Source organism: Cynocephalus volans, chromosome 2 (assembly GCF_027409185.1).
Source record: "Cynocephalus volans isolate mCynVol1 chromosome 2, mCynVol1.pri, whole genome shotgun sequence".
Classification (NCBI taxonomy): Eukaryota; Metazoa; Chordata; class Mammalia; order Dermoptera; family Cynocephalidae; genus Cynocephalus; species Cynocephalus volans.
The window spans coordinates 49,438,740-49,463,382 of record NC_084461.1 but is presented as its reverse complement, the minus strand read 5'-3'; the positions used below and the strand labels follow the sequence as shown (position 1 = coordinate 49,463,382).

At 38.0% G+C, this 24,643-nt stretch overlaps 1 protein-coding gene across 1 annotated transcript in view; it reads right to left on the bottom strand.

Moving 5' to 3' along the window:
* The window catches only part of RAB3C (RAB3C, member RAS oncogene family), a 222,212-nt gene that overhangs the window by 113,702 nt on the left and 83,867 nt on the right, over nt 1–24,643 (bottom strand). The window contains exon 2 of the mRNA XM_063087929.1: nt 11,243–11,361. Within this exon, the coding sequence (XP_062943999.1) occupies nt 11,243–11,361 (119 nt within the window). The remainder of the gene's footprint in view (nt 1–11,242; nt 11,362–24,643) is intronic.

Below are 24,643 nucleotides of genomic sequence, written 5' to 3'. Positions count from 1 at the left end.
GACGTTACAGTGACAGCATGAAGGAGGTGTGGGGACACCATAACGGTATCTGGGGAAGAGACTTCCAGGCAGTGGGATAGCAGATGCAAATGCTCTGAGATGGAAGCAGTCTTTCATGTTCTGGGAATATCAAGAAGCTGGTGTGGCTAGACGGTGTGTGGAGGAGGAGAGCAGCTAAAGGTGGAGTTAGAGAAACAATGGGTAAATTGGACAGGGTCCTGTAGGCCATTGTGAGGGCTTTAATCCAGGGCAGGTGAGATGCTGTGAAGTTTTGGAGCAGAGGAGTGATGTGATCTGATTTATAGTTTGAAAAGCTCCCTACAGCTGCTGTCCTGGGAAGATTCTGGAGGCTGGGGCAGAGATAGACACAGGGATACCAGTTAGGCTATTTCAATAATGTAGACAAGAGATGATGGCAGATGGCAGCAGTGTGTTATGAGTTTAGTTGTATCCTCCCCAAAAAGATTTTGAGGTTTTAACTTCCAATACCTGTGAATATGACCTTATTTGGAAGTAGAGTCTTTGCAAATGACCATGTTAAGATGAGGTCATAAGATGAAGTCAAATCCAATATGACTGTGTCCTTATAAAAAGAAGAACTTTGGACACAGAAAGAGACATGTATAGGGAGAAGATGATGTGAAGACATGGGAAAAATGCCACCTACAAGCCGAGGACTGCCTGAGGCTTCCAGAAGCTAGGAGAGAGGCATGGAACAGATCCTCCCTCACAGCACTCACAGTCAACCCTGTCAACACTTTGATCTGGGACTTCTAGCCTTTAGAACTATGAGACAATACGTCTCTGTTCTTTAAGTTGCTCAATTTGTGGTACTTTGTTACAGCAGCCTAAGCAAACTAATACGCAGTGGAAATGGTGGGAAGTGGTGGGACTATGAATATCCTGTTGGTCCTCCTTACTTACAGATTCCATTTTGCGAATTCACCTACTTGCTAAAATCTTATCTGTAACCTCAAAATCAATACCCATGGTGCTTTCATGGATAGTTGTCGATACGCTCAGTGTAGTTCCCTGATGAAAGATCTCAGTCCCCTGATGCTCATCTTCCCAGCTGAGGCTGTATGGTAAGCAAGTGCCCTTTTCAGTCTATTTAATGCCATACTTTCTCCATTTTGGTGCTTTTTGTTGGTGATTTTGCTGTTTAAAATGGCCTCCAAACACAGTGCTGAAGTGCCATGTGGTGTCTGTGAGCACTTTCTGTGAGGTGCCTCGCAGAGAACATAACACCTGTTAGATAAGCTTCTTTCAAGCATGAGTCATGGCATTGTTGGACCCAGGATCAATGTTAATGAACCAACAGTACACATTAAATAAGGTGTCTTTCAGCACAATCACGTTTATGTGTTAATCAGTTGGCGAAGGTGATCAGAGCCTCACAGGAGCCTAACTCTGTGTTTCTCTTGTGGGGTATAGATTCAGTATTCTCAAATTTAGTGTTCTGGCAACTTTATAGGCATAACTTATATGAGTAATGAGAATAGACTGTATTTTGGAGTTAGATCCAAGATAAAACAGTATGTTTTGAAAGACTGTGGGCTCTGAGAAAATGAAGAGTTAAGATTAACTCCATAGTTTTTGGCTTGATAAATTGGAAAGATGGAGGTGTCATTTACTGAAATAAAAAATGAAGACTACAGAATGTTTTTTGTTTTTGTTTTTGGAGGGGATTAGGAGCCATCTATTTTCCAAATATAATCTTGAGTTTAAGTTGGGTTATCTGGACAAGAAAAATGTTTTATGGCTGGTCAGACCAGCAGTGAAAAATGTTGACATGCAGAGAGACAGAGACCTGAGGCCCAGGGTGGGGTGGTGGTGAAAGTCTGGGGTCAGATGTTTGTGCTTGATCCCACCACTGCCTTCTCCAAACTGTAACCCAAACAACTTCTCACTGATAGGGGCCTTGATCTAAATTACGATGCTCTGAACAAAGGCTTAGCAATTGCTCAAATCTTAGTTGTTCTTATCAGGCTGAAATTCATTCATATTTAACATAAGGTCACCTTAATTTAAGATGATTATATATTTTTCAGGGGAAAATAAGAGAGAACTGCAGAGGAAGAGAATATTTGAAGGTGAAATTTCATTCTACTTCCAGCACATCTGCAATGATCCCCTGAATGTCACAGAAATGAATTATTTAAAACTGGTGGGAAGATGATGTTGGATTTTTATCCTTAGTTTGGTGTTTTGGTGGTGTTTTTTTTTTTTTTTTTTTTTTTTTTTTTTAAGATCAATCTGCTCACCAGATTTTCTGCTTCAAAAAAGCCCTTATATGTGTAGTTCTTCATTGTGTCATAAAAAGCAGAATGTAAATAAATAAGATGCAGTGGGTGGGGGGAGATAAGCCAATGTCATTCTCTTGCAGGAAATACAAGAGCTGTGGCCATGCCACACTTGGAACAGAAAGACATTAAAATCACGAGTGGGGTAGATTTGAAGTCAAGTTGAAATGCACCACAATATGTGTAGACGTTTTGAATCATGTCTGGTCAGATAGATGTTTACATAGAGCCTGAATAACTGATCTGAATTATACACTTTAATGAGACCCAGTAAACTCTCTGGCTACAACTCATTTGAGAAACACTTCAAAGAGAAAGAAGTTTTCGATGGTGATCTTGTATTTCTATAACTATTTAAGTCTATTTAGGAACTGTATATTTAATAAATAATGCATTAATTTATTTCTTAAATCAAATCACATTGGAGGATTCAAAGCATAGAATACTGTTTCCAAAAAAGAGGTAGCCTCTATTTTCCCCAAATTACAGAGCCACCAGATTGCTGCTCTTGCTTGTACAACTCCACGTAGGTTTCTCTTTAACAAACTGCAGGTTTAAGCAAATGAAGATTAGGCAACTTAGTCTCATTACTGACCGTGATTACACACATTTCTACCACATGGATAAATCTGAAGAACACCGTAAGCCACGTTGCAGCTTCTAGTGTGATTGTCTGCAGCCAACTTACTTCCCTATGACTTTTATAAAACACTCAAATTAAGATAACCTCACTAGGCCTGCATTTTCCATGCAGACATCACTCACTCATTCAGTAAGTATTTACTGAGAAGCTACTAAGTGGCAGGCACTGGGGTAGGCACTGAGAAGTAATGTCAAGGAATTCAAACATACTCTTGTCTTCAAGGACGTTAGAATCCAGCAGAAAAACAGATAACCAACTAAGCAATTATAATATGTTGTAAGATACAGTAGGTAATGTGTCGAGAGCTTACCACAGGAGTAACCTAATCTGGGATTAGGAAAAGCTTCTCAGAGAAAATCACAGTCTAGCTGAGTTCTGAAAGATAATAAATTAGTTGGATCTATGTGAGGGTTGGAGTGATGTGGTTTCTGATAGAAGACAAAGCCCAGGGGAGGAGAGAACAGGAAGTATGAGAAGTTCAAGGGACTGAAAGAAATTCAGAAACTGCAAGAATTTAACAAGTATAATAATAAAGGTCAGCATCTGGTTTCCAAAATATTGGATGCAATATAAGCACCTGAGAACATAACCTCAAACTGCTTATCAAGCTGCCCATGCAGCACTTATCACAGGCACAAGGTAGAAAGCTGATATTTGAGAAAGCCAGTTTAGGTGGCATGCAATCCATTCATTTCCTTGAGTGGTTACCCTTCCATTGCTGGATTATGTGAGACCATGAAAAGTCTACGTGCTTGGATTCTTGCAAGGGTCGTCATTAAAGATACTCAAATATTCTGTCTGCTATGCTTTGAAGGCACTATAAAAAGAGGAGTCTCACACGGTTGGTCTTTTTAGTACTAGTTCTAAAAGATATTGTCGACATAAACCCAACGTTTCGCCAAGAAAAGGCATTTCCCTCCAGATTTAATTCAACGAAAACTTTCTTTGCCCTGGGGTGATTGATACAATTTTCCCTTTCTATAATGAGAGCTATGTAATATATCAGGGTTTTTTTCTTTTTTTTCCAGCCTTGGTTTCCAGAAATCTCAGAATCAAATTTCATTTTAAGCACAATAACCGTTTTGTCCTTTGGATTTCCATAAGCTCTCAAATTCTCTACCAGATGTCTTTCACATACACCCTCAGATCTTCTCGGACTTGCCTGTCTGAAGGGCTCTTGGCTACTTGTTCATTCCTCCTGCCAACCACTTCTGCAAGGGCGCTGCTCCACTCTCACCTCTGCTGTCTATGTGACGGGGGCACAGCACAAAGCCACTCATCTCAGGTGAGTCCCACAGAGCCCCCCCCCCCCCCCCCACTGAAAGCATCCCTGTTGCTGCTGAGCCATGAGTCACGTGTATATGTGCAACTGAGAAGCATGGAGGAGTGAAAGCCCCAGAAGTGAACACAGACCAGTAGACAACAGCAGCTGACGGGTCAGTTCTCCCTTCCTTCCAACATGTAGTCTGTCCTGAGATGCCTCGTTCATAAGGCATCTCTGAAGAAGTTCCTGTGAGAACAATGGTCAGTTACAGTCTACACCAAGGGGAGGTCAGTCTGCAACACCTCCCGTCCCCCTTGTTTAGTTCTCCCTGTTCCCTGTGCTCCTTTCCTCCTCATGCTTGCTTCCCCAGCACTGTACTTCCTATCAAGGGTTAGCACATAAGCTTTTCCCTCCCTGTTTCCAGGGAATGATGGTTACAACGAATATTCTTTCCTGATTCTTTGGAACTACTTTCTACTCCTATTTTGTTAACTATGTTGTATGCATCTTCGTGTTTAGTTTTTCACATTCTTTTTCTAAACTTGTAGATTCTAGATAAATTTATGAATAAGCTCAATGTTAGCTTAATTTTATATTAATTTTACAAAACTGGGAAATTTAGCCAAATTTAAAAGGATAATTTAATTTAACTCCTCCAATAAAATTTTGTTGAAAAATTCAAAGCACAGTCTAATGTGTTTTCAAAAAAAAGGATAGCTTCCATTTCCTCGAAAACATGCATTAGCTTGCTATGATTCTCTTTGAGTCTCTGTGCTTGCCTTGTCTTTAACAGACTAAAATTTATGTGTAATTAAATTTCAAAAAATGTAACAATCTATTTCTCTGTACAGTTAGATAGTTCAAGGATTTCATTGAAATCATAGCCAGCAAACTTTTCTTTTTTTTTTTCTTTTCTTTCCGTACAATCAAAGTGCATTTTGTATAGGAAGAGTACCTAAAATTTTCATGGCAAATAGGTTTCAATTAATTTTTCTTTTTGCTATACATACTTTTCTATATTTTTTTCTACCCTTAAGATGAGCACATGGAGACCAGTAATCTCAAGAATGTGTCCCTTTGTGCTTGTTTTTCCCAGAATACCTCATTTCCTGTTATAGAAGGCCACCACTGAGGATCAGCAAGCTCCCCGATCCTCTGCACCCCTCACTCAATAATACTGTACATGGAGAGCGAGTTTCAGCTGCTGTGCTGGGTGTTTATTCCCCAATAGGTTATTAACAATTCTGTTATTAGTTCTTAAACATTTCTCAAGGTTTTTGATGGGTTCTTTCTTCATTTTTTTAAAAATAAAGAATAATTTTTAAAATACCCATTATGTTAAGCAAGGGATACATATAAGAAGACATAGCCTTTCCCTACAGATAGCTTATAATATAGTAAGAACTTAAGACAAGTATATACTTAAGAGAAACAAAAGGCTAAATATAATTAGTGCCATAGCAGCAATACACAAGCAATATTAAATGTTTTGTTGTGAAAACAATAGAACCATAAATTCCTGACTATGTTGGTTTGAAGTAACTTCTATATTTTCTGTTGGGAAATCAAGTAAAATTGTGATCCTTTATAGTTCTTTGGATCATCCATTCAAATATATGTATATCGGATCTGGTGTTTTATAGCAACATAGGGAGACTACAGTCAACAATAAATTACTGTATTACTTCAAGCATCTAGTTGAGAGGATTTTGAATGTTCATAACACAAAGAGGTGACAAGTGTTTGAGGTTAAGGGGATGCTAAATACCCTGATATGATCACTGCACACTATAAATTCACCCAAATATCACACTGTACTCCATAAATATATATTACTATCATGTGTCAATTAAGAAACAATAAATTAAAAAGAAAAAAATTTCAGAGACAGAAGTAGATGAGAGGTTACCAAAAACTGGATGGAAGGAATAACGGGAAGTTACTGAGTTAGGGCTTAATGGGTACAGAGTTTATGTTTAGGGTGAAGAAAAAGTTTTGGAAATAGAAGTGGTGGTCACACAGCATTGTGTATGTAATTAAGTCTATGCAATTGTATGTTTAAAAAAGCTTAAAATGGTAAAAATTATGTTGTATATATTTTACCACAATAACAAAAGATGCAAAATATATATTGGATTAATATAGTATATGCATACAATAAAATATTATCCACCCTTATAAAGGAAGAAAATTCTGACATATGCTTCAATATAGATGAAACTTGAAAACACTGTTCTAAGTGAAATAAGCCAGTCACAAAAAGACAAATACTGCATGATTCCACTTATGTAGTTGAAATCATAGGTACAGGAATTAGTATGGTGTTTGCCAAGGGCTTGGGGGAGAAGGAAATGGGGAGTTATTGCTTAATGGGTAAAGTATCAGTTTTACAAGACGAAAAGCCTTCTGGAGATGGATGGTGCTGATGGTTGCAAAGCAATATGAATGTATTTAATATCACTGAACTGTACACTTAAAAATGGTTAAGATGATAAATGTTATGTGTATTTTACCAAGAGAAAAAAAAACAAAGAAAAAAACCAAGAGAAAACATATATTTGGTTGTACTGTATTCAGTATGGGGGGATAGAGATTAACAAATTCACAGTTCAATACAGAAGACAAAATGTAATCAAATAATAGAGTCTGCTAGGTTCTTTACGTGGTCTGTAGAAAGTTCTGGGGTAGCGTGGATGCAGAGATGGGGGTGCGAGCAACATTGTCCAATGTGAATGGAGATGGGGGGTAAGAATAAGGGTAGAGATGTCTTTTTAAACATCATAAAAGAATAGACATTTGATCTGGGCTTGAAAAGTGAAAATTTGGAAAGAGAAAAGGTATTCTAGGTAGAGAAACATGTAATGAAAGGATGGAACTTTGGTAGATTGAGAAAACTTCTGTCTGGTTGCAACATGGAGCCCATGGAGGAGGGTGGTGGGAAGTGATGCCAGTGGAACAGATATGTGGAGGTTACACTGTCCACCAAGTTAAAGTTTATGTTCATTATTAATCAATGGTCTTAGCCAGAAATGGGCTTCAGAATCACTTTGCAGAGTTTCAAGAAATAGATATGCCCATATTTCTTATGGGAGATTTGGTTTAGTGAGTCCAGAGTAGACCCTGGGCTTGTACATGTTGCCAAAGCTCCACAGGTGATTCACATGTGTTCCCAGAGTCACTATCATAGTCAATAAGACATTGCTAAAAGTTTAATTTTTAAGAAAGATATGCTCAGATTGACTTAGACAGCTCTGATGGCAATGTAATGGGTGACCAGGAGAGGGTGAGATCTGAAGGTAAGGAGACAAGGCAGAAGGTTCCTAAATGACAGTCTAGATTAAGACGGTGACAAGAGGCAGAAAGGAGAGAAATAGGTTTGAGAGGCATTCAGAAAGTCAAAATGGATGGGCTTGGTGTCGATGAGATGAGATGGGTAAAAGAGGGAGAAATCAAAAACAGTGCTCAGATCTCCACATCAGATAACCGAGTGATAATGGATTTACTAACTGAGATGGCAAGTGCTGGCATGGGTACTAAACAGTGTCCGGCAGATTGGCTGTTGCTGTGGGTTGGATATCCCCCCAAACTCATTGTTTGGGACCAAGCCCCACTGTGACAGTGTTAAGAGGGTGGGAAATCCATTGTGGTAATTGAAAGGTGAAGTAGTTGAATAGGTGATTGGAGTGTGAGGACTGTACCCTTGTGAGTGGATTGATCTGTTCGTGGAATAATGAGAGTGATTCTGGTGGCTTTAAAAGGAGAGTAATGAGGAGGTTAGTCTCTCTCTCTGCTCTGTCATTCTCACTATATGACACCCTGCATTGCTGTAGAGTCACCTCACCAGATGTGTTCCCTGGACTGTGAACTTCCCATCCTCTGAAACTATAAGCAATAAATATTGTTTCATTATAAATTACCCAGTTTCAGGTATTTGTGTTAAAAGCAACAGAAATGGACTAATACAGTTGTCAAAGAGTAGGTGCTCAATAAGTATTTTTTAAATGAATTTTAAAAATCTTGAGTAAACCAATGATCAAATTGTAGATGAAGAAAATGAGCAGGTATGGGTTGGTTATAGGATGAGCTTCCTTGGTTTTTGACAAATCTAGATGTGTGGGGGGATGTGGAGCAGGAGGTTATGGAAAAAGATATGCAAAGCAGGGGTGCTGTAATGGGAAAAAAAAGCACAAAGTTTGGTAATGGAAAAAAAAGCACAAAGGCTGAGTTTCAGAAACAATGGATGGTTCAGTTTGCCTCTAGAATAGTGAGAGATAAAGCTGTAAAGACAGAGTGGCACCATGATGTGGTGTGTCCGAAAGTCAAGCTGAGGAAGCTTTAATTAATTCAGTAGGCAATGAGGAGTCACGGCTCCTGGGCAGGGGTCTTCCATGATCTTTAGAATCAAGTGCTTTTGGAAGACTCCTACAGTAGCTATGGGATAGGACAGATTGGAACACGGGGAGATCTAAAAGGAGAAAGACCAATTAGAAGGTTCCTGTGAGGGTAGAAGAAAAAGATAATAACAAATTTAGCAGGAAGGACCAAAGAAGAAATGGAAAGGCAGGGGCAGATTCAAAGGATATTCATAAAAATCAATAATATGCGTGATCAGTCTCCAGATTAGAATGCCTGGAAACTAGAGATGGCTTCACGGTGGACCCTGGGTGATAAAGTGTTGTAGCCTCAATGAACAGAAATAAAGATGCCAGAAAGGTGAGCAGTTTTGGGGGAAGGTGATTGATTCTGAGGCATCAGCAGGGTGAACAGCTGGAGAAATTTTTGAGTGCCTGGAAAATGCAACACTGCAGGTTAGAGACAGATGGAGGCCAGAAATTTAAATTTGGGAGTCATTTGGTATAAGTGGTAAATGAAATTATGTGAATGGATAAGATGGCCAAGGAAATGGAGAACAAGCCCAAGAAAAAATTCACGGGAGGCACACTTACCCTTGGCAGGGGGGAGGAGGAGGGTAAAATCTGGGAAGGAGAAAGAGGAGTGGTCAGAGGAGACAAGAATAATTTGGAAAATGAACCCCTTGGAAGACAGAAAATAGAGCTTCAAAAGGACAGAGTGGGTAACTAGAGTCAAATAGAAAACTTGAGGTGGAGGAAGATGGGTCTGTTGACATGTGAGGAAGCCATCAGTGGGATTGAAGCCGGGTTGACTGGGGTTGCAGAGGGAAGGCACAAGGTAGCTGAATATTTCCATGTCATTTCTGATGCCAGAGACAGGCATGGGTCTCGGATTTGGTTTTAATGAGCTCAATGTTTTCTCAGCACGTTTCTTCCACATTTTCTCAGCAGCCAGTAACTTTCATGGAGACAACAAGGCAAGAATAGCCATGGGTGCAAACAGCATTGGGATGCTGGAGTCTGAAACCTCAGTCATGAACACTTCCTGCAGGAAGCACTGGGTCTCGACATTTCCAGAGAGGAAAGAATCAAGGTTAAAACGACGATTTTGCATGGCATTATGTGTGCCAGAGCTAAGTGTGACAATTTTCTAGACATTACAATGCTATTAATTGAACAAACCTTTGTGTCACTAATTTGAATGTGACTTTTCTCATAAACTAAATCCCCATATAGATGGTGTTTATCTCTGCACTCTCTATTTCATTCCATTTTGTACCAAATCTGCTGGTATTTAATTGAGATTGCCATGAACTTATAAATTAATTTGAGAACTGGCATTTTTACTGCTAAAAAGAAGATTACTTAAACCTTCTTTTATGTTTCTCAGTGGAAGATAATTATTTTTTCATATGGGTCCTAAACTTGTATTCTTCGGTTTATAACTCAGTATTTTTCTTTTGAGTTGCTATTGTCCATGGTATTATTTCTTGCAATGTATGTGTGTGTGTGTAAATAAGAAAGATGGAGGTGTCTTCCCAGATGAACAATTAAAATTCAAAAGAAATAACTTAAAGCAAATTTAAGTTTTTAGTAGTATCTGACCCTTCCTGAGCTGATATACATGTAAAAAACAAAATCACTTTTACTATTTTAATATTTAACATTTGATATTTTAATATTATCATAGAAAACAGAGAAAAAATGAATGCTGTTTGTTCTGCCTGTTTCCTTACATAAGACAAGTTTTGACTGTACTTAGAGTTAAAATGGAGTATCTGTTCAGTCAGTCCTGGTCACCAGCAGTGGGAGCTCCATTTCTCTCCATTTGCCACACAAAGTCCTAGCTAGATTCTGGCTCTTTCCACAGAAAACCTGCTCTTTTCAGCCCTGCTGCTTGAATTCATGACCATTCTCCTCTGTGCTTTCACGTCTCCTCCCGAGGTGCTGGTGCAGCAGGACGAAGCAAGCTGCTGCCGCAGCATAAGCCCCGCTGCAAATCACACTCACCATGGACAGCGGTGTTTCCTGATGGTGTGAGTCAGAAAGGGTTTTGGTTTTACCTTCTCCTTCATCCTAGTTCTTTGAAACTTTTCAGTTTGAATAATCTATTTAACAACTCTTCTAGACAAGGGGTCAGCAAACTTTTTCTGTAAACTGCCAGATAGAAAAGGTTTAAGGCTTTTCAGGCCATGTGGTTCCTGTTGCAACTACTGAACTCTGCTGTTGTAGTGTAAAAGCAGCCAGACAATAAACAAACAAATGAGCCTCGCTGTGTTCCAATAAACCTTTATTTATGAAACAAGTGGTGAACCTGATTTGGCCCACAGGCCATAGTTTTTCGATCCCTACTTTAGACCAGTAAACTTCCAAGCCACAGATTATTTATATTTTCAAAAATCAAAAGCAATGCACTAGTCTCCATGGAAGGTAAGGATGACAGGATGCAAAGCACTGGAATGAACACAATGAAGCAAAGTCACCAAAATGATTTCTTAGTGATCCCTAAATAATGGTTCTGAGCATACCTAGCATTTCCTTGTTTTATGAAACACAAGTGGGCTTTTAGAATATAATAATAGACATATTACACTGTAGTATGGTCATGGCTTCAGGGAGGAAGAGAGAATTGAATGGAAAACCATTATTATTAGTAATGAGAATAATTGATCCAACTTACCAATCTTGTACCGCATTGAAAGATTCTTCGTTTGTGATGTCATACATTAAAATAAAGCCCATGGCCCCACGATAATAGGCTGTGGTGATAGTCCTGTATCTTTCCTGGCCTGCTGTGTCCTAAAAAATAACAATGATAATCTTTCAGAAATAAGGCAATACTTGTCTAAACAAGTGATTAATAATTCCAAAAACATTCACAAGAGAAGTTGAAAATGCACTTGCAGTGTATGGCTATCTATCTTTTTTAGTCTTGCTTTTCCTAATGATTTTCACATGGCAGCTCTATGATATTCTGAAAAAGCCTTTTTTTTTTTTTGGTAAAGATCTAGCTCAAAGTACTTTCTACATATGTTCATTTCCATTAAGCAGCATCTAACAGTAGAAAACAAAATAAAAAGTAAGATTGTACATATCTAAAATCTGTGGCTTTTTATATAGTTGAAAACCAGAGGAATATATTAGCTCCGCCATTATGTATTTATTGCCTGTCTACTAAGTACAAGCCACTGCAGGGGAAAAAAAGGAAGTTTATGAAAATGGTCCTGCTTTTAAGTAGCTTGCAGTACAGTCTGTTTATTCAACTGGGAAATGAGAGTAAAAATACCTGCTTTGTGTGGATGTTTGAGTCAGACAGATTAGAATCTGAGTCCATTGTTAGATAGCTGGGGGAACATGGACAAGTTCCTGAACCTCTGTGAACTAAACCCTTCTAAAGTTCAGCATGCTCGTTAGGGTTTCATGAAATAATTTGTGTAAAGTGCTGCACACAGTGTAGCACACAAAACGTGATCAATAAATGGCAAGCACTGGGTGTTGCTGAAATGGGGGGGCAGGTAAGGAGAACACAAGACTGGAGAGAGCAGCTTACAAACGCAGGGGTTCAACACCTGCAAAAGAGATGCCTTGTAGCAGATAAATCTGGGAATCAGAGGCAGATACATGGTAGAGATGGCCCTGCATATGTCACATACACTGTATCCTGTAGCTGAAGAAATTGTTCTCAATGCAACCAACTCTTGCCTTTTGTCTTCTCAAGATCTGGGGTATCACTCATCATTTATATGCCCCTCGGCTCCCCTTTTTGCCGCTTTCCCTGGAGACTGGGGTCTGACTTCTCTTTCTTAGTACTCTTTAGGTGCTTAGCATTTTGGTTAGAAATGTTCCTTTCTGTCTGACTTTGGACTGGATCTTCTCTCTCCCCTTATCCCAGAGATGCCTCCCTTGCGCGCAGAATGCATCCCAGCTCTCTCAAGGTTTATTTGATAAACCTTGAAGGGAAAGCTAATGTGTTGGATAACACAGAGCAGTTCTCTTCACCATCAAAATTAAATTAACACCTCACATGGTCACTACTGGGACAGGCTCATGTTGGGTCCGCTGTTCCTCACCCATAGGCACTGTCCTTCCTGGATGCTTGCATCCCACAGTCAACAACAGAGAGAAGCTCAAGATTCCTTACAACTCCCTTCTAATTTGTGTGGCCTATTTTACTTGCTTCTGTAAGTTCAGAGAAGAGTGATTAAAGGAGGTTAGGGAACAGCGAATGATCCCAGGAGAATGTGGGGTGTGACACGGAACTGAAAATTAGCTAAGGGTGTGACTTTTCATTAAGCTGACAACAATTATATTTTACTCTTGAAGTAGGGATAAGGCTGGCCTGATTAGAAGATGTTTATTAGGTGGTATTAATGAAAATAAGGTTTCAAAGATAGGATGAAACCAAATTATAGTAACCAAAATAGCAGAAATAAAGCAAAATCAGTGGGGAGGATCCTTCAGAATATACTACCAATGGCAGAAAATAAAAAGCAAAAAAAGTACAGATATCACCACTTGAAAATCTGACAATTCCTTGAATATAGAAAAGATGCTATAAATAAAATTGAAATGACAGAAAATCAAATAATAAACTGGGAAATAATATTTGCATTGTACCAGAAAGACCAAAGGTTAATGTAATGTAAAGTGATGTTAGAAATCATTAAAAAAAACGTTAAATATTCTAATTATAGAAATGATTTATAAATAGGCACATAAATGGCTGATTGATTTGTAGAAATAAAGTTGAATCTCAACCATAATAATAAAAATGCAATGCTGCATAATTGCATGTCTGTATAATAGAAGTTACCTGACTGTTATTTGAATATTTTATTGTACTTTCCTCACTATTTTATAAATTAAATTAAAAAATAAAATGTAGATGCTAAAGATAAACATAGAAATCATAAACTGCATATCATTGGGGAAAATACATAAATTTATTAGGCAGACTGAAGCCAGTCTTGAGCTTCTTTGGATTAGCTTAGATATTCATTGGATTTAATTTAGTTAACAGTATATCCAACTGTGAAACAAAGAAGGAAGTTAGAGAACACAGGTAAAATGCCAGAACCAAATTACCCAAACTGTGTTTATTTTGTTTTTTATTGAAACATAGTTCATTATACGTGTCTGTGGGGTTCAGAGTTGAATATCAATACCTGTGTGCAGTATGTTTTGCTCAAATCAGGATAATTAGGATATCCAACATTACACAGTGTAATCATTTTTTGTGGCCCTTTATCAATTTCTCCTCCAAACTGTGTTTAAAAAGCAAGGTATACTAAGAGATTTTGTAATATATTTTAGGTCTCTGGCGAGCAGAACCCCTTATAACTAGTCAATTTTAAAACTTTCCCACATTTGGCTTGGGTTCATATTTTCCAGAACATATTATCTATAAACGTAACTTACTTTTTAAATGTTTTTTATTTTTGCCTACTGTGACATAACTTTACACGCCTTTCGTTTTCTCTTGGTAAAATATTTTTTTGGCATTGATTGAATAGCATTCTTACAGGTTGGGGACCTCACACCTCCTGCCTTATCTGTACGCCAGACAGAGTTCCCCCAATTTCTCATAGAGGAAAACAGCCAATATACCCCAGACACTGCTAAAAGGTGACTCAGACCCTTCCTGTCAAGCATGTTTTTAACACAGATACTGAATAATGTCGTACTGGAAGACTGTGACTTTATCTCTTTCTTCTTGACCTCTTCCAGGGATGGCTTCTCCTTTTCATAAGATGTTAATTTTATTTTGACAGTAAAGAAACAAGTTCTAGTGTTATAAAATGCATCAATTTCACATTGTGAGTGTACTTAATCTTTGAGAGAGCGGAAATTGAGACCCTATTATATTATGACTGAAATGTTACAGGAAACTGCTGGAAACCACAGGACTGAATAGCCATTATATAGCAAAGTTTAAAAATAGAGAGTGGGGAAAAACAGCTTTCAAGAAAAAAAAAATAGAAGCTTTTAGATAGTACTTAAGTCACAGCAAGGCACAAGATTCTCAACACCATCCTGATTTGAACCCAGAAACACAATCTAATTGGAGGCATTTGTCACTTAAAAGCTCAGAGAGAAAAAAGAAATTGTACCAAGCAGGGGAAATACGGTATTGAAATACAGAGGAAATTTCCTTTCCAAACGCACAGAAAATATAAAGAATAGGACTAAGCTAATAGACACCAAGTTGACTCTATTGGTTTTGGATATTGAGAACAATTTCAGAATTACAAAGTCATTAGCATCTTCTTTTGTTACATCAGGAAGGAAAAGAAGTCAGAAAACACTTCATTCATTACGTTTGACATTTACTAATGACGGTAGAAGGTTATATGTGAAAGAAAAGAACATTTTATAATGTCAAGTGCCACTAGTATAATTACACTTGAGCATTCTCAGAAGGTAACTGACTAAAATGGAACATCTTCTCAATTTGCCCAGGACACTGGCTCCAAACCCTGGCCTTGTGTTGTGTCTCTCCCCTGTTGACTCTAAGAACTGGGAATACCTGCTGAGTTTCTATACATGTAGGCTATTTCTGGTGATTGAAAAACACAACTAGAAATCTCTTACAGAGAAAATGAGGAATAAAGATGTGATTAAAAGATGAAAAATCTCTTCCATAAGCAATAGCTTTCATTTTCCTCTTTTTTAAGAAAAATAAAATCATTTTAGTGAGTTTAAATATTTTGATTTCCCAATCACATTTTTAGGAGAAATTTTTGGCTTTAATGATAGGTTTGATTAGCATATACTTAAGTATCTGTCAAGAAAAGAAGGGTAAAATGGGAAACATTAGCAGCTTGATAAGCAGTAGCCAAGAACAGTTTCAGTTTGAGTTTTGGCATTCTTACTTTTTTTTTTCCTTGGTGAAACATTTTTAAAAAAATTGTATGTACTGTATTCTCAAATATTTCTGAGGTTGTGCAGAAATAATATAGTTTTAAGATGGAGGAAATAGCTTTCATTGGTAAGATATGGGTTATATTGTAATTTGTCTTTTGTTTTGGTGGTTACTTTTCTCTGTATTAAATTAAGGGGAAAATAGAAGTGACCATGAGTAAACAAACATAACTCAATAATATCACCACAATCAAAATATACTTACTGATTGTCTAGACAGAGAAAAATAGATTGAGGACAGACAATCCTGGTACATGATAAAGTAGGTAATTTTATAAGTGGAGAAACCAGATCAAAACACATTGGCATTAATTGATCAGCAAAAGTAATTTAATTAAGCTAAAGGAAATGGTATGTAATAACCCAAAAGGGAAGTCAACAGAAATGGGGGCTGGGAACACTGTGACCCAAGACAGAAAACATGCTTTAACAAGTCAGTTTTCAAATGGACACAAAGACATGAAATGGAATATGCTTTAATATTCAGGTAAGTGATGATCTCTTAACTCATACTTTGCCACCTTTTACCTGAAAGACTTGTTTTGTATCATTAAAAGAAGAATAAATTATGCTCAGTATCATTTAATATTAACACTGATGCATCCATTCATTCATTTATTCATTGAACATTTGGTGACCTATTACAAGTTAAGGACTATGATAGGTACATGTTAAATTCACTTTCTCATTCATTAAAATTTATTGTTTGTTTTCAAATAGCTGGAAGAGAGAAGCTCAAATGCTCTCATCATAAATAAATGATAAATTTTTGCCATGATGGATATGCTAATTGTTTTAGTCCATTTTGTGTTGCTATAACAGGAATACCTGAGACTGGGTAATTTAAAAAGAACAGAGGTTTATTTGGCTTATGATTCTGGGACAGCTGCATCTGGCATGAGCCTCAGGCTGCTTCTGCTCATGGTGGAAACTGGCAGGCAGCTGGCGGGTACAAGCAGATCACATGGAGAGAGGAAGCGAGAGAGAGAGAGAGAGAGAGAGAGAGAGAGAGAGAGAGAGAGAGAGAGAGAGAGAGAGAGAGAGAGGAGGAGCCAGGGTCCTTTAAACAATCAGGTCTCCTGGGAACTAATAGAGCAAGAACTCACTCACTACCCCTCCTCCCCCAGGGAGAGCATTAATCCATTCATGAGGGATCCGCCCCCATGGCTCAATCAGTTTCCAGCACTGCCACATTGGAGATCAAATTTCCACATGAGTTTTGGAACTCCCAAACTCCATCACTAATTATCCTGATTTGATCATCACACATTATATATATTGAAATAGATACACATTGAAATATAGGTACATATTGAAAAATAACATTTTACCCCATAAATATGTACAAATAAAAGGTAAATTAATTAATTTAAAAAATGAAGTCCTAGGGCCCTAAGTCAACAATGAGTGTCCTTATGAAACCAGAAAACAGAGACACAAAACACACAGAGGAGAAGGCCATGCAAAGGCAGAGCCATATACCGGAGTGATGCATCTACAAGATGAGGAATGCCGAGGACTGCTGGACACTACCAGAAGCTAAGAGAGAGTCATGGAACAGATCCCCCCACTAGAGCATTCAGAGAGTGCATGGTGCTGCTGAAACCTTAATTTAGGACTCATAGCCTTCAGAACTGTAAGCCAATAAATTTCTGTTGTTTTAAGCTACCCTAGGAAACTAATACAGTCACTGACCCCAGTTTGCAATCTTCATGATCAGGGTGAAAGCAATATAAATTTCACAGCTACCCACACTTTCCTTTATTACTTTACAGAATAAATAAATAAATAAATAAAACTAAAGGTTGTCTTCTGGAGCCTTCTAACACAGTCGCACTATGTGAATTCAGGGAAGATGTTATGCTAAAAAATGCACGATCATATTCCACTTAGGTAAAATAATTTTGTTCAAAAAATGGTGGTTTGAAATACCTTGCTACTTTAAAAACTAGATCCCTATCTACCTTTCTATCTATTCTAATATATGTGCTATTAGAAAGACAGAACAAGATTGCTTGTTGTGACAAAAATTACATATTGCTTCATGTTGGAATTTCCTCCCCAAATAATTGAGATACTGTTACAAAAAAATTTAAAGTCATAATGTATACTGAGACACAACTCCCCCAAACAACAGAAACAACAAAATGCTGATTACTACTATTACTTCTTTTGTATGATATTACTTCCCTCCAAGCTGTATTTATTTTTTCATTTTTATAAATAGGCAAAAAGTAGCATTGAATTTAGTCTTATAAAATAGTAAGCAAAAGAGAAATCTTAAATATTTTATGCTTTCTTGTTGCATATTTATTTTTGGAATGAAATGAGAATTTTTTTCCCTTACCGCAGTTAATCCCCCATTAAAATAAAAATTACAAACCACTTTTCCCGACTGATCTTGTGCAAACAGTCAATTTGAATTCATTTACACACACTTAGTTATACAAGCTTCTGTAAAACAAGCCCACATCTTAGAAGTGAGCACTAATGAATCAGCCTCTACATAGTTCTTCAACCCGTTGAAATGCTCTCCCTACCTATTGTCTTTTATCCATCCTCTTCACGCCAGCGGATTTTATTGGTCAGATTTTTCTTGTCATGATGTTTAGCTTTGAAATACCAAAACCTTCATTTTACAATGGTATCCACTTCTAAGTAAACCTAATAAAATAAACCCAAGGCAGAAGGATAAAACTTGACCTATTATTTTACAGCAGTGTTACCATGGCAATCCATCTTTCCTGGAAGAGAGGAACAGCCATATATAGCTTTTTTACAGGAGGTCTTTGACTTCATTGTCAGTAATATCTTGACATATCTACTAATTGTATGTTTCTGCTCATGAAAGTTAGAGACACTTTTCAGTAAACACTATTTAAACACTTAGATGAACTCTCTTCAAGACCTTAATAAAATTTACAACCCAAATCACGTAAAGTCACATTTACTCATTTTACTTAAGAGCTTGTTTAATAAGAATGTTTAACACAAAGGCAGGAGAAGACACTCTTTTTGCTTCCTTTTCTAATTAATCTGTTTGACATACTTCTTCCCAGTGTGATTTTGATTATGCTTTTTTTTTTTCTTTTTCAAAACCTGGGACATAAATACTTAAATGCAGAGCTTTTAGTCAAGGTTGGTGACTGTTTTTCTTCACAGACACAATATAAAATGCTTGCATCAGATCAAATGCCCTGTTTTAAAAGATAATCAGCTTTGTGTTGGACTTTTCCTATGGCCCTAAAATTGGCAACTAAGACTCAAACCAGACTCCTTACAAAGGGATGAGAGGGCCACCCCGTGGCTCACTCGGGAGAGTGCGGCGCTGGGAGCGCAGCAGCGCTGCCACCGCAGGTTCGGATCCTATATAGGAATGGCCGGTGGCTCACTGGCTGAGCGAGGTGCAAACGGAACCAAGCCAAGGGTTGCGATCCCCTTACCGGTCACAAAAAAGAAAAAAACAAAAACAAAAACAAAAAAACAAAGGGATGAGAGCCACATGCCCTTTGGCTAGTTGGATGGTGTCTGCTTAAGCAATGGAAGTGTTGATCTATGTTTGTGCAGAAGTATCTGATACCTGGGGAGAGACTGCAGAATTGACGAGGGGAAGACAGTGAAGTCTGATTTTCCACAGGTTAGCTTGGTTAGGTTATGTGAGTTTCCCTTGAATCAATAAACACCACAGCAGGTAGCTGCACTTGAGACATTTTGCCATTAACACACCTCCAAGAGGGCTGTCTCCCGGATCAGGTGTAGGAAGCTATGAGGTATACTAACAAGGCAGGAGGGAGCTGACGGAATGTTAAAAAGGAAGAACCTGAGCAAACCTTCATGTCCTGGCTGTGTGCAGTGAAAGAGCCCTGCAGGGCTCCCTGAAGATCCTGCATAAGGGAACCAGCATTTGGATGCCTGTGAAACAGAAGGTACAGGCAGTAGGACAGGCTGCACTGAAGCAGCCAACAGAGAACTGTAACTGCAGGTCCACTTACAGAGAGTCATCTGCCCTCACTTCATTTCCCAGCTCTCCTTCCACCCTTGATATTGAAAGAGCAAGAACTAGAAAAGGCAGGGACAGAAAGGGCAAAAGGGTGGATCAAACCCTTCTTCTTGTTGCACTACCAGTCCCTGGGAATGTAGCAGATTTATGATAAGAGAAGAATATGAATGTTAAATTGAATATGACAAGGGCATTTTAAATTAGGCTGAACAGTACTGAGCTTTTTTTGTTGTTGTTGTTTTTGAATGGACTTTATTTTTTAGAGCAGTTTTAGCTTCACAGCAAAATTGGGCAGACAGTGCAGAGAGTTCCCATATACCCCCACACATGCATAGCCACCACCAGAGCGGTACATTTGTTACAATTAATAAACCTGCATTGACACATCATATTCATCCAAAGTCCACAGCTCACATTAGAGTTCACTCTTGGTGTTGTATATTCTAAGGGATCAGACAAATTTGTAATGTCATGTGTCCATCATTATAATATCACACACAGTACTTCCACTGCCTTAAAAACAATTTGTGTTTTGCTTGAGCATTTTCTAAATAAGAGAAAAATGTTTGGGAATCTACAGGATCTATTCAAGTCATGGTTTGGGATGGGCATAGGCAATTAGGCAGAGCATGATTGAAAACAAGGTTTAGATCAAAGTAATACCAAAGTAATGCCAAGTGGTTTAGACTTTTCACCAAACTAGCCACCAACGAAATACTACATACAACAACAACAAGCATGTAGACTGAAATACATTTAAAGCACATTCATGCATATCATTTAGTTTAATTATTCTGAGGTAGTAGACCATTTTATAGATAATGAAAATGATCGATAAAGAGGTTAGGTGCCAGTTTTAAGTCACAGCTCCGGAAAATGATACAGGTCATACCAAAGCCCAGGTTTCCTCACACATTCAAAGTCCAGTCCTCTTTCTGAATATTAGGCTGAATATCAAGGAATTCAGGTTACATTTTTTCACTCTGGCTCTATATTTGATGTTATCATTTGGCAATTTAACATTTTTTCCATGTACGTGCTTTAGATCCTTTTCAGCTTCACTGTTTCAAACTCCATTCATTCATCAACCAGTTGTAGCTGTGTCCATTCCTGATGCTCTACTGAAATTGTTCATGCTACAGTAATCAATGACCTTCTCATTGCATATCCAGTGGTTCAATTTTTAGTTCTTATCCTAGTTGTTCTCTCTGAAACATGTCATATAGATGACCACCCTTATTTCTTTGAATTCACTCTCCTAGGGCATGACTCTCTCCTGTTTTATTAGTTTCTCTATATTTTCTTCTTCAGTTCCCTTTGCAAGCTCCTTTTTTCTGCTTACCTTTTAAAGGTGTTCAGGCTTCCCATCTTCTTCTTCTCTCATCCTCTTATACGATGCTATCTTCATAGTCTCAAATATAATCTATAAATAGCTACACCTTACTAGGAAACGTTGACCACATTTCTATATTCTAGAACCAGATTTTCATCCTTGTAACACATATTTATCTCAAATTTAACTCGTACAAAAAACTAGTGAATATAATTTTTCCCAAACCTATTTTGTCATCAATCTTTTAACCACAACATCAAAACTCACAAATCTTACTGAGCTGAAAATCTCCCAGTTATCCAATATTCTTCTCCCTCATCCTTTAATGACTTCCCTTCCATAATTTTAAAGATTTATAATTAGAGAAGTAATTTTTTTTCCCTTAAGCTTAGGTCAAGGCAAAAGAAAAAAGTATATCACCTAGAATTTTATTTTATTGCAATAATTTTATTTTCATTACCAACTGGAACTTTCTTTACTCTCTAGGAGAAAATGCCTTTAGTCTAGGATGCAGGGTTAGTATCTTCTGGAAGAAAAGAAGATGCATGGAGAATCCAGCTTGTAAAATTAAATACATTTTTGCAGAAAAGAAGATGAAAGTATAATGTGATAAATCACAGTATTAGCAGTCAGAAAACCTGGGTTCTGGTTGAATCTCTGGCACTTTTTAGCTATGTGACCCTGGTTATCTCACTGGCCTAGTGAGCTAGGCATTGATTTCCTCATTTGTAAAAAAGAAACTAAATTTTCTAAGTCCTTTTCAACTCTGAATTCACAGAATGTCCGGTGTTCCATATTTTAATACTATCTTGACTTTTTACCCATTAAGTTACACATTATTATTGTTTATACAGACTGTATTCATTTATATTTATCCACTTGTTTTTCAGTTTCCCTGCTCACAATTTCTTCTTATATCTTACACCATCCTTCCATGTTTCTGAAGTACATTTTCTTTAGAAATCCCACTAGTGAAGGTCTGCTGGTAGTGTATGTCTGAATATATTTTTATGTAGGCCTAATTCATGAATAATGTTTAGCTGGGTATACAAATGTAGATATATTCTATCTTCACTTTATAGCATTATTTCACTGTTTTCAGGCTTCAGGGGACACCCCTGAAAAGTCTGCTGTTAGTCTAATTATTGTGCTATTTCAGTAACTATCTTTTCTCTGAAGCTACTTTCAAGATCTCCCCTTCATCTTTGGTGTTCTATCGTTTCACTGTGATGTGGCTACATTTACAGTCCCTTTATATACGTGCTAGGGGATCATTGCTCTTCCTAATTTTGGGGATTCTCAATAAATAAATGAGACTCCTCCCTTCCCCCCACACCTTTTTTCCCAATAGCAACAACGTGTGGAAGAAAAAACAAGGGCTTTGGAGTTAGAACACCTGGGTTCGTACCCTGGCTCCGAGACTCACATACTGGGTGGCTTTAGAAATATCACCTAACCCTTCTGAGAATAAGTTTCCTGTTTTCCTAAATGAAATCTATACCTAATACCGAGTTAAACTGCAAGCCACAAATGAGAATAGTTCTCTGTAAACTATAAAATGCTACAGGTTGTGTTATTATTGATTGTGTTATTGAGAGTAAAGAATCAAAGCTAGCCTGTCAGATCCTGATAAGAAGTATCTGTTAAGACCAAACTAGATGGCTCAGTGAAACACTATTTCTTACTCATCCCACCTCCAGGGCAGGAGAGAAAATAAATATATTTGTCCTTCCAGATGAGTCGGAATCTACATGCAACCGTTTTCTCCACTTACATATAAAAGGGAGCAAAATTCAAAGACAAAATACACAATTAAATTCCTATCATGACTATCACTTGATTATGCCTATTGATTTTTTCTTTTCTTTTTAAAGAAATTTTAACCATTTGGCTTTTATTATTATTATTATTATTATAATACATACACGTGGGGTACGATGTTGATTTTCAATAATTGTGTACAATGTGTGGTGGTTAGATCAGCACAGTTAGCTTATTTATTCATCATTACAATATGCAATCATTCTTTGTATCCATTGACCAGTTCCTCATTAGCTCCCCTCCCTCTCCCCGTCCCCTTCCCTTTTCCACCTCTAGTTTTCTAAAAGTTCAATGTATTTCTTTAAGGCCTTCTGTACATTCTCATTATTCTGATCGTTTTGACCCTCATTGAAATAAAAATCCTCCCGAATGACAAGAGTGTTTCAAGATTAAAGCAGTGATTCCCACACCTCAAACTACTTTGGTTGATAACAATCATCAAAAAATAAGTATTATGCCCGATGAATGAAGACTCTAAAATACATAGGGAGGCAGAGGGAAATGAAAATGTAGAAACCAGATGCTAGAGAAATAGAAGCTGCTGCAGCATCTCATTTTGTGCTCCACAGAGAGAGCACGAGCAGGCAGCGGGGCCGGCGGTGAGGCAGACGTGGACAGCAAGAGGACAGAGCAGTTGTCGGACTCTGGGAAGGGCACTTGAAAGACCGGGAGAAAAGCTATCAGGGAAAGGGTGTCTCCTTTGGAAAGATTTCTTGATTTGACCCAGAAGAGTAATCCTGTTAATAAGGACATACATTTCTCTTTTATAAGTAGGTCCAATTTATTTATTTGTTTCTTCTTAAATAATCTTCTATCTTAAATAATTCTCAAAATGGAGTGAGATGATATTACATCCAAATGGATTACCCGAACATCAAAGGCAATCGTGACTTGCTCAGTACTGCCTCACAAGCTGTTAAATCAGTGAAAAATATTGAGCCCATTTGCCAGGCATTTGGGAAACAGAGACACTCAGACTGAGGCCTTAGACAGTCTGGGACACTGACATGTGACTTTTGTGACCTCACATGTCTGTATGACATTAAATAATATCAAACTTTACAAGGCACAAAGTCATCCAGGGCCTGCTAAGAGCAATGGTAATTGCAAATGACACTTCAAGATCACATAGCTCATTAGATGACAAGTCCTGGCTTTTTGCCTACAGTTTTTGGTTATGTTGAAACCATCTAGAGATGGCTTCAATTACTGTTTAAGCACTTCTCTCTTTTCTACCCAGTTCTGATCACACACTAATGTAGAGCTGAGAATGGTTCGTGGCTCCGTGACTGGAAGAGCTGAAGTCGGAGGCGGGGGTCAGAGGCCGGCTACAGAGAAGACTAAAGGGTTGAGAGACACAGCTTGGAAAATAATTTAAGGAGGAGTCGCTATGCCTCAGAAGTCTAAAGAGTACTTCCTACCAACCTTGAGGATAAAAAAGTCTCCTGATAGGGCATGGAAAGCGGCTCTTTCTTTCTTTTTATACATCTTCATTCAAGACAGAACTGGACTTTATTGGGGGGAAATGGGACCTCCTCATCGGCTGCAGGCATTGGGGACACTAGAAAGGCAGCCAGACTGGTCTGGGGACTGGACTGTGAGTTGTGAATGCTCCCCCATGGAGGGGGTGCCCCTCTGGGGAGGTAGGAGGGCCAGGGGCTGGGGGGCCCTTGACCACGGGTATTGTGGGTACTGCTTTTGAAAAAGATCTGTCCATAAAGCCAAAAGAACACATCTAAAACAGAGGTCATTCTCATGTTAAAACTTGACACAATCTAAATCTGGGATAACATCTACAGAATTTATTCGATCTGAATTCTGTTTAGGAGTTAAATTCTCTGTTAAGTCAGAAAAAGCAAATTTCCAGGAGTCATCACAAATCAACCAACCGCATCATTTCCAGATCTACAGAAAATAGGAGTAAATAGCCACAAATGAGAAAGAACCTTTATTATTTATGTGTGGAAGAGGAAACAGACAGGAAGATATATGCTACATAGTATATA